Source organism: Leptodactylus fuscus, chromosome 6 (genome assembly GCF_031893055.1).
Source record: "Leptodactylus fuscus isolate aLepFus1 chromosome 6, aLepFus1.hap2, whole genome shotgun sequence".
Classification (NCBI taxonomy): Eukaryota; Metazoa; Chordata; class Amphibia; order Anura; family Leptodactylidae; genus Leptodactylus; species Leptodactylus fuscus.
Window position 1 is genome coordinate 127115883 of NC_134270.1, and position 11094 is coordinate 127126976.

At 40.0% G+C, this 11094-nt stretch overlaps 1 protein-coding gene across 1 annotated transcript in view; it reads right to left on the minus strand.

Annotated features, from left to right (window-relative positions):
• Nucleotides 1-11094, minus strand: part of LOC142209343 (serine/threonine-protein kinase 4) — a 30949-nt gene extending 19855 nt beyond the window's left edge. Inside the window, exons 1-4 of the mRNA XM_075278310.1 lie at nucleotides 11006-11094; nucleotides 7771-7851; nucleotides 4754-4882; nucleotides 1541-1655 (exon numbers count right to left, since the gene is read on the minus strand). Coding sequence (XP_075134411.1) covers nucleotides 1541-1655; nucleotides 4754-4882; nucleotides 7771-7851; nucleotides 11006-11040 — 360 coding nt within the window. The 5' untranslated portion in view covers nucleotides 11041-11094. The remainder of the gene's footprint in view (nucleotides 1-1540; nucleotides 1656-4753; nucleotides 4883-7770; nucleotides 7852-11005) is intronic.

Genomic DNA, 11094 nt, shown 5'->3' on the forward strand with positions numbered 1-11094 from the left:
TCCTCCACAGACCTGTATGGGCAGCAAATAACCTGATCCCTTACTTAGGTGACAGGCTGTCTTGTCTCTCGATAAGGTAGATTGAGGGGTAAGATCATTCAGGGTCTGAAAACTGGAGCACGATCTGATCAGCTGTTTTCACCAGAGAGCTGCAGGTCTCAGTGTCACCGCTATAGTGTACTGAGCTCTGTACACTGCATACCACTGTCCATATACTGAGACAATGTCTTCAAGAACTGTAGCTCTGATGCCATTCACTTGAATAGAAACAGAGAGCTGAATCTGACCATATTCTTTGTATCTGGCTTCCAGCAGCCTAAACAACTAGTTGACTTTGGATCTGGGTGCCGGACCCTGATCGATCTGATACTGATGACCTATGCTATGGATAGGTCAACTGTATCCAACTTTTCTAGGTTGCAGATGACCTCTTTAAACATTATTTTCTTTCTTTTTTAACTAATTCTTTTGCTAGTCACTGTCTAATAGATTCCAGATGTCCTTTTGCATGGTTCTCCATTCTTCCCTTTTTCCCTTGTCTGCACATACTGTCCTTGTAAGACCTGTTACTATGAAATAAACGGATTACTGTGAAACTATTCAGAAGGCATCACACATGCAGTGTATTTATTTTCTTTCTCTGTCTTCCAAAATGGTACTTAAAAGGGATTCTACCATTAAAAACTTTTTTCTCTCTCTAACACGTCGGAAGGCTATTCGTCTACTACCTTTAGATGTCTTCTCCACCCTGCCGTTCAGCTAAAATGCCGTTTTCCGCCAGCATGCAAATGAGTTCTCTCACAGCACTGGGGGCGGGCCCCAGCAATCAAAAAGCACTGGGCGCATCCCCAATGCTGCGAGAGACCTCTCCAGTGCCGCCTCCATCTTCTTCAGGAACGGGGTCTTGACGCGTCTTCTTCTGGGGGTTGGCTTCAAAATTCTAGTATTGTAAGCGGCCATTTTCTTGTGGCTGGCGGGCATGCGCAGTCGGCTTTGCCCTAGGCTCGAGGCCTAGAAGTTTGAAGCCACCGCCGGAAGAAGACACGTCAAGACCCCGTTCCTAAAGAAGATGGAGGCAGTGCTGGAGAAAGAACTCATTTGCATACCAGCGAAAAACGGGATTTTACCCGAACGGGGGGGCGGAGAAGACATCTAAAGGTAGCAGACGAATAGCCTTTCTTAAAGCTATTCCGACGTGTTAGGGAGAAAAAAAAAAAGGTTTTAATGGTAAAATCACTTTAAGTATAGGAAAGTCATAGTCAATAAGGTGAGATCTCTAGTTAGGATCATAATTTAATTCTACCACAACGTTCTCAAAACAGATTTAACAGTCAATTATAGAGTGAAAAGTTTAGGAAGCATAAGAGTAAAAAATCCTGGCAAGTAGAGAAAGAGGCATTTTTCTTTAATAAGCAATATTACAGAGATTCCTATATTTGTTTGCACTATTGATCTATTCTCTATACCTGTAGAGGATATATAAATAAAATGCAACAGAATGCAATAGTATTTCATATTTATAAGTACGTGTTAAACTTACAGTTTGTTTGCGTAGTCGGATGATGTCGGATACTGAGCCCCCTCCGCAATATTCCATAACAATCCACAGGTCACTGTTCTTAAAATAGCTGCCATAATACTTCACAACATGGAGGCTAAAATAAAAGAGCGTTGAATATATAAGCAGACTGTACTTGACTCGGATGAAGAGCTCTCACTAATGAAATCAGAAAGGCTTCTGAGTGAGGACAAGCAAAAATACACCGATCTGTAGATAGCGGGATGGCTCGTGAGAGGTAAGCAACTACATACATGAAAAATAAATGGCTTCTACAAAGTTGTACTAAGTAGGTCCCATCAGTGAAGGAGGAAAAAGAAAAGGTCAGTAAGAAGGAAAAAGAAAGAAAAAAAAGACAAGAGAACATGTCAATGGCTATTCTAAGTAAACAAGATGTATATTAAAGGGTTATCCCCCATCTTGGACATTTAGTGCATATCTACAGGGTTATTCCCATCTAGGATATGGAGTATTCCCATTATTACGTATTTCCATCTTAGACATTTATGGCATATCTACAGAATATGTGATAAATGCCTAAAAAAAAGTGAGTTCTTCACATGAAGAAATTTTTGTCCATAACTCTGAAAGATGTCCATGATGAGAGTTTTGCATAAGCTTGGCCATAATTTCATCGATGTCACTGGGAAAGACAGCTGATGTTGATTGTTTTGAACTGGTGTTCACAGGAGGCGTGTACTCCTGATACATGGAGATCCTAGAGGTGGCATATTCTCTTCTTATTCTGTATGTACTGGAGATGGGGATACTCCTTGATTTCTGATTTTTTGGAAAATTACTTTTACAATCTGTATATTGCTAAAATACAAAAATAAACACATGCCCATGTTACTCCTGTGCAGAGGATTCCACCCCTCCCTCCCCCACACCTTTCTTTATTATTAACGCTTGTGTTTATTCACAATATAAGTGTTTCACAATAAAGAACAAACACCTCCTCTTTGATAAAGGGGAAAAGGAGGGTAAGGGGAGGGGGCAGGTGAGGCAATTGAAACAAGAATTCAGCTAGTCTATCAGGGAGGTGGCTCGGCTGCATCCTCCTTTTTACCATCAATAACAACAGAGACATCAGAGATGTAGATATTAACAATTTCACCTAACAACTAAATACACAGAAGAGCCCACAATGTGTATCACAACCATTCTTTGATATCTGGGCTATACTTAAAGGGGTTGTCCCATAACAAGGATCCCATCTATACTGCTAGTTTATGTGGATATAAGACTTTCCTAAATACATTGCTTTATCAAAGCTGCTTTGTTTGGGTGCTATCTTAATTTATTCACTTCATTGTTGACACTGGCCCTTGGGATTATCTGCTCATTTGTCAAGTGAAGTAGCTGCCTGCTCTCAGGGGGGGAGGGAGGGGCTGACAAGCAACGGAGCTCCTCATATAGAGGAGGGGGACGTGAGAGCTCCGGGATTACTGTGCTGTCTATCTTCAGCTTTTCCGGTTATCAGACAGTTTAATTGAATTTGGCTGATAAGGTCTGAGATAAGGAGTCCGTTACCTCTGTATGTAATGCAAGCTGACTCAAATCCAGCTATGCTACTTCAGTTTCCACATCAGCGTCATACTGTGGATCATAGCAGATAGCAGAGCAAGTGAAACCCCGCCCATCAATGTGCGAGAAATCCAGGAAGTGAAGAGAGCACAGAGCCTTCAGGCTGCAGAACAAGAGTTATGGTAATACCCCTTTAAGATATGTCTTTAGCAATATGGCAAACCAATCTGCAGGTTCACTTAGTGGCCATGTGCCCAGTACAACAAAATAAACAATGACCATTGTGGGTCTATGGAACCATGTACACTGGACTAAGGTGACTCAGTATCAAGCCAAATGTCAGAGCCTTATAGCTTCTTTTAGACACCTGTTTCACAAATAAATCTATACAACCTGCTTCTATGAATATACATTTATTACACAGTTTCTACATCTCTGTCTCACTAAAATTCGTTATTTGAGAACTATTGTCAACAGATTGGAAACCGTTGGGATTTCTAATCCCAAACTATGTCATGTCATTGTAGTTATTAGAGAAGACTCTAATAGGTATTGGTACATCTACATTCTAGAGAAGCAGATGAGCATTAAAAATTTAGGAACAGAGTTTGTCCCAGAAAAACCAGGCCACGTGTTAGCCGACGTAAAAGTAATCCAATTCATCCACTTCAGATACAGGACCTCCATTTCTCGGTACAGTAACATTCTGCATGAGATGTTTATAGAAAGTATTCACAGGAAACTCATTTACATGAACTGAAGAGGAAATCACTTGGCTGTATAAAAAGGTCAAGACTCAATAATTTAGAAAGCTTTAAATATTGAAAGGGCCGGTTCCCTTGTGTCCCAACAGCATATACTCCATAGACTCCTCAGCACTCTTCAGAAATATGTGGAAACACTTGAAACAGAGGGTGATGGAAAAACAAAGCAAAAATTCCCTCCGAGGAAACCCAATCTAGTTCACTTGTTTTTATGGGATGAACATCTTTCCGGATAAATTGACAGATTTTAAGTTTCAGGATTTCACACCAAATCACGAATAACACTTGCAATTTTTGCTCATTTTTTTTGCCAATAAATTGTGGCTAACACAATGGGATAGAGAGGTTATGGCGACTTATCTCAGTTTGCCATGATTTTATATTAGTTGTAGAGCAAAATCAAAGTCAAATACAAAGTTGCCTTACATTGTAACATCACCATATACTGTATGAGAGGGCCCATACAGCTAAGTTACCTATACCGGTCGGTTTTGTCAATACTGGCAGAAAATCTAATGTAAATGACATCTTCCTGCTGTCCCCCCTCCTACTGAAAGAATGGGATCTTGTGACCAACATCTGTCAACAGTGGCTGTGTAAAGGAGGAGAAGAGGCAAGCCACTGTTTCACGAAGGGTAGGGATCCCACAGGTTAGGTCTCCAATTCTCCTTTAAATATGGAACAGCATTTAAGAAACGGGGGCAATATATTAAAAAAAATTTTAGGTTGTGAAATAACGAAACTCCAGGTACCCTCAGAAGAATCTTAATCCTGTTATTGGTTGGCATAACATTATAAAACCCTCTGTCGTGGTCTAATGACATTAGTCTTAGATTTATTACTCTATTATGTAATTAGACCTTTAGCTTAGACTTTAACAATGTTTTTACTGTGTTGAGTATACCTGTCACATTGTTGCATGATGGAGATCTCCTTTATGATTTCCTGCAGGTCAGACTCCACAGGAATCTGTTTAATGGCCACAATCTGGCTTGTTTCTTTGTGGCTTGCTTTAAATACACTGCCATATGACCTAAGGAAGACCAAGCACACATAATGAAGGCATTATATAATAAAACAAAAAAAATAGATTTCCTTTTCGACAAGTAAAGTCTAATTAATGTTATAAAATAAGCAATTCTAAATGGTTGAATGGGTTAAATACAACACCACCAAATTGATCCCAGAAAATTATGAGCAGGTGTCTCAGGGTTACATGCCATGCAACTATGTATGTGCATGCTAATAGAAATGCTATATTCCTATATAAATAGCTGGATATAAATATAACATAAACCAGGGTGTTCTGCTTATACATTGCGGGTGAACAGCTAAAAGTCAGGTAATGTGTGATACGGTATATGTCTAATAGCATAGATATATGTCCAGTTCTCTCAAGCGTGACAACCTTGTGACATAACTTCTGGATCCAAGGGAGTGTGAAAACGAAGAAATTGGATATCAATCTTCACAGAAAGCCTGAGTTGGGGCCCAATGCACACATGTAGTGGTTTTTACAGTCTGCTAAAACAGATCTATATTTCAAATAAAACATATCTGTAATAAGGGGCCAGCTCTGTCCTGGGGAGCCCCTGGACCCAGTGCAGGTGATGGGTGACAGACGGATACTGTCTGTGGGGAGCTCCATGCTGGAGAATAACTCCCATCCCATGTATAAGACTGTGATAGCACTGGGCCATACTGTCAGTGACCGACTGCTTCACCCCAAGTGTGACAAGGAGCGCTATCGGAGATCCTTCCTCCCAACTGCGGTCAGGCTGTATAATTCACATCAGGCTAAGTGGAGATCACTCCGCACAGAGAACTAAATGATCCTGAGTCTTTCTTTTCTTCTTAGTTGCTATGGCTCCTAGTATCTTTTCTATCTGCTATGAGCTGGTGTGTGTTCTTTCTTGAATATATTACTGTATTATCCATGCTGCTGTAGCACATTGAATTTCCCCATGGTGGGTACATTAAAAGAAAGGATTAACTTATCTTATAAAGATCTGCAAGAAGACTTGTAAGATCCTATACAATTGTTTGCGGCAAGTCTGTGCCAGAAATACAGACTGGAATATGACCTGCTTCATATTTTGTGGATAGGTTTACTAGAGCCCTGACATTGATCTGTAAAACATGGACATGTGTACAGTCATGGCCAAAAGTTTTGAGAATGACACAAATCTTATATTTTCACATGATCTGCTGCCCTCTGGTTTTTATGCGTGTTTGTCAGATGTTTTTATCACATACAGAAATATAATTGCAATCATATTATCAGTAACAAAAGCTTATATTGACAGTTAGAATGAGCTAATGCAGCAAGTCAATATTTGCAGTGTTTCCCCTTCTTCTTCAGGACCTCTGCAATTCTCCCTGGCATGCTCTCAATCAACTTCTGGACCAAATCCTGACTGATAGCAGTCCATTCTTGCACAATCAACGCTTGCATTTTGTCAGAATTTGTAGGTTTTTGTTTGTCCACCCGTCTCTTGATGATTGACCACAAGTTCTCAATGGGATTAAGATCTGGGGAGTTTCCAGGCCATGGACCCAAAATCTCTATGTTTTGTTCCCTGAGCCGTTTAGTTATCACCTTTGCTTTATGGCAAGGTGCTCCATCATGCTGGAAAAGGCATTGTTGATGGCCAAACTGCTCTTGAACGGTTGGGAGAAGTTGATCTTGGAGGACATTCTGGTACCATTCTTTATTCATGGCTGTGTTTTTAAGCAAGACTGTGAGAGAGCCGATTCCCTTGGCTGAGAAGCAACCCCACACATGAATGGTTTCAGGATGCTTTACAGTTGGCATGAGACAAGACTGGTGGTAGTGCTCACCTCGTCTTCTCCGAATAAGCTGTTTTCCAGATGTCCCAAACCATCGAAAAGGGGATTCATCAGAGAAAATGACTTTACCCCAGTCCTCAGCAGTCCACTCCCTGTACCTTTTGCAGAATATCAGTCTGTCCCGGATGTTTTTTCTGGAGAGAAGTGGCTTCTTTGCTGCCCTCCTTGAGACCAGGCCTTGCTCCAAGAGTTTCCGCCTCACTGTGCATGCAGATACACTCACGCCTGCCTGCTGCCATTCCTGTGCAAGCTCTGCACTGCTGGTAGCCCGATCCCGCAGCTGAAACACTTTTAAGAGACGATCCTGGCACTTGCTGGTCTTTCATGGGCGCCCTGGAGCCTTTTTGCCAACAATGGAACCTCTCTCCTTGAAGTTCTTGATGACGTGATAGATTGTTGACTGAGGTGCAATCTTTCTAGCTGCGATACTCTTCCCTGTTAAGCCATTTTTGTGCAGTGCAATGATGACAGCACGTGTTTCTTTAGAGATAACCATGGTTAACAGAAGAGAAACAATGATGCCAAGCACCAGCCTCCTTTTAAAGTGTCCAGTGGTGTCATTCTTACTTAATCATGACAGATTGATCTCTAGCCCTGTCCTCATCAACACCCACACCTGTGTTAATGGAGCAATCACTAAAACAATGTTAGCTGGTCCTTTTAAGGCAGGGATGCAATGATGTTGAAATGTGTTTTGGGGGATAAAGTTCATTTTCTAGGCAAATATTGACTTTGCAAGTAATTGCTGTTAAGCTGAACACTCTTTATAACATTCTGGAGTATATGCAAATTGCCATTAGGAAAACTGAAACAGTAGACTTTGTAAAAATTTATATTTGTATCATTCTCAAAACTTTTGGCCATGAGTGTACAGGGTCATATGAATGAATGGATCTACTGTATATACTATCTATAATTATAGATCGGTAATTGTAGATAATATACAGAAAACAAAGGACATGTCCATGGGACCTTAGGCTTTACTTATTAGCATCATTGTATTGCTTTTCATTAGTGAATGGACATAACAGAGAATTATTCTATTGTTCATGAAAATAGGTCTTCACTTACCCTTCTCCAAGCTTTTCTAGGACATCAAATACTTCCTCCGGTTGTTTATTTAAGCTCTCTTCACTAAGTTTTTTTAACTGTCTATGAGAAACAGCACAAAACAGGTTTATGTAAAAAGACGTTAAATATAAAACAGAACAGAATACAACAGAACATCAATGACACATTTATAATTGTACTTATTGTAACAACTCAGACAATAGATCTACGTGCTCCAATAAGGCTCATGAGTCCTCTTTAGTCTGGAAAGCCAACAACTAAAAGCGACCAGTTCTGGCAAATACACCGCTTTACCCATCTTGTAATGGTCATGGGTCAGGCGGTTTTCAGACAAGTGTGATAAAATTGCATTTTTGAGCCCATTTAATGGTTAGAAATCCCAGCCCAACCTAGGAGCTAATGAATCACACTAACAACAGAGACGTTAATTGCCAAATCTCCAAAAATCTCCAGGGGGCTACAAAAGGAACAACCTACTTCTGACCCATTCTGATTTTTTTTTTTTTTTAAGGTATCCAGCCCATTGGATGGAATATTAAAGAGGACCTTTCATGTCCTATAAGGTATGAGTGTAATATATCATAGCAAAGCTGATGCTGCGCTGAATTCAGTATCTTTCACCATTGCAGAGAAATCAGTGCTATAACGCCCCCTGATAGTATACTTCTATAGCCTTGTATTGTGAAGGGGGAATTCTACAGTCCATAGAAATGATGCTTAGCTGTGACGTCGACCACTGTGACAGTACAGTGATATCAGTTGCCGAAAATAACAGCACCTATATCTCTGCATATCTCTTGGTATTGTGATATATCACATTGCCTGCGAGGACATGAGCGGTTATTTTTAATGAGGATCTTTCATGTCCTCATTGATGTGCATGATTATATGCCACTAGAAAGTCAACAGTGCGCTGAATTCATTGCACTGCCGGCTTTTCCTGTATGTGTTGTGATGGTGGAGATATTGGTGCTGTTATTTTCGGCACTAATATCTTCCCACTGTCAGAAAGATGGTTCTTACAGCCTAGCGTCATTGCTAGGCTGTGAGGAACTTCCCCCTGACAGTACAAGGCTATGGAAGAGTACTATTGGAGGGGAAGTTCTATACCGCTCAGCGAGGACGCTAAGCTGTAAGGCTCATATTTCTGACAGCGAGGAGATATCGGGGTTGTAACGAACGGCACTGATATATACACCACTGGGACACTGTTGGCTTTCTAGTGGTATATAATACCGCACATTGATGAGGACATGAAAAGTCCTCTTTAAATGATACCCTTACAAAGTATAATTTGTCCCACACAAAATAAGTGCTAATAAGTCTCTGCAAGCAGAAAACTAAGAATATTATGGCCTTTGGAAAAAGTAAAACATGAAAATTAATAAACAAAAAATGGCTTGTCAGGATGAGCAATAAATGAAGGATTTTTATAGGCCTTTGGGTTGGGGTCTATTTTTATTTTTTTTTGTCAATGCTTTGTTCTGATATGAGGACGGATCAAAGTTGCTCACCATTTGGGTGTACATTATATGTACTATATATGTAAAACTATGTGTATCAATGAAGAGAACAGAAGCTTACAGAGGGGAAAAAAGCATTGCCTTGCAGAAACCATAAAGGTGTAAAACACACTGCAAAAACTTTGAAGATTCTGATCTTTCTACAACTGATAAAGGCCAAGTTCTTCAAAGTGGTGCAGCTTGAGTTTACACTTCTGCAGTCTCGGCATGGCAGTGTTCCAGAAAACAGGTTCTTTTTGCTACTGTGTTCACTAAAGCGTAGATAAATAATACATAGTAAGAAGTCAGTGTAACCAGCAGGGAGTTTTAATAGTATTTTAGCGTCCGTTTCTTGACAGGTCTATTTTAGGAAATGTTTGTAATAAATTGACTACTGGGTAATATCAATAGTCCCTACACAGTCTGACACTGCCCAGTCATGGCTGCCATCAGACTGTACGTAGCACTTTCACAAGGGGAATTATGACACTGAATGGGCAATTTATTCCGATATTTCTAGGAGGAATAACAGAGGAATAGAATAATGTAGTATATATAAGACAATATGCCCCAGAACTGATTTAACGAAGAACACAACAATAAACTATAATAAGCTAGTCAGGACTAGTGACAGGTCCTCTTTAATAGCGCCTTCCGGTTTCTAACGATTAAAAGCAGAAGTGAAAGACTTGACCAATTTATTACGCAATCCCATGTTATGCAAATGTAAGAACATCCAGAAAGACCATGTCATGCCAATATGGAAGCTATACAGTGAGGCCATTGTATAAGAGAAAGGAGGGGGATAAATGGCTGATCTACGATTATGACAACACATCCTGTATGAAGACTCCTACACACAAGCCCTTATACTGAAGGTCAGGCCGCAGATGGATGTAATATACACATACAATATAACACACAAGTACAATACTAGGTGCACTCACAGTATATCATAATAACGATGAGAATAATCTCGCCATCATATGGTTTTTCTAAACCAGACAGATCCCTTACATTAGTTTATTACAGAAATGTATTATGTACAACTCCCTAACGCAGTTTTCTTTGTAACAATGCAGCGTTATTATTACATTATTATGAGGCCACTATTCCAGGGAACTGATAATAATGCCATCCAAGTGAATGGAAATATGGTAGAGCAGTGTTCACACTAAGTAACTATTGTTACCATATAAACCATAACAAGTCACTGTAATGATAATAACCCAATGCAAATGAGACTAGATAATAGCAGGAAAATATCCAGCCTATAAACATAAACATTCAGCGGAATTAGACCAATAAAAGGATGTCAGATCAGTAACATGTCCACGTATAGGGCAGTTTATAAAGCGCCATAAGACTCCATCAGGACACGACACCTTCTTTAGCATTACTCTATAGCATTTTCACAACATGGCACCCAGCAGTTTACATTGTGGAACAAAATCTAATATTGAAGCATAAAATGACACCAAGTGACTCGAAAGACAGAATATAAATATGGCATCTTCAGTATTGTAGATGTGTTATTGAGTTATTACCTTCAATGCACATACATTTATACACACGTATATTTATATATATGTATGTACATGCCAATTATATAGATATAATACAATTGCTCAGGCAATCCAGGTAACTAGAATATGGACTATAACAATACACACTACTGTATATAGAGCATGAGATAAGAGCTGTCTAGTAGGTTGTATGGACAGTCCTTGTACCTCCTGGGGTGGTTCCTCAGCTGCACAGTCTCCATGTTGTCGGCTCAGTAGAGGTCTGCGCTGTGTCCTGTAGTCGGGGGGGCGGGGGG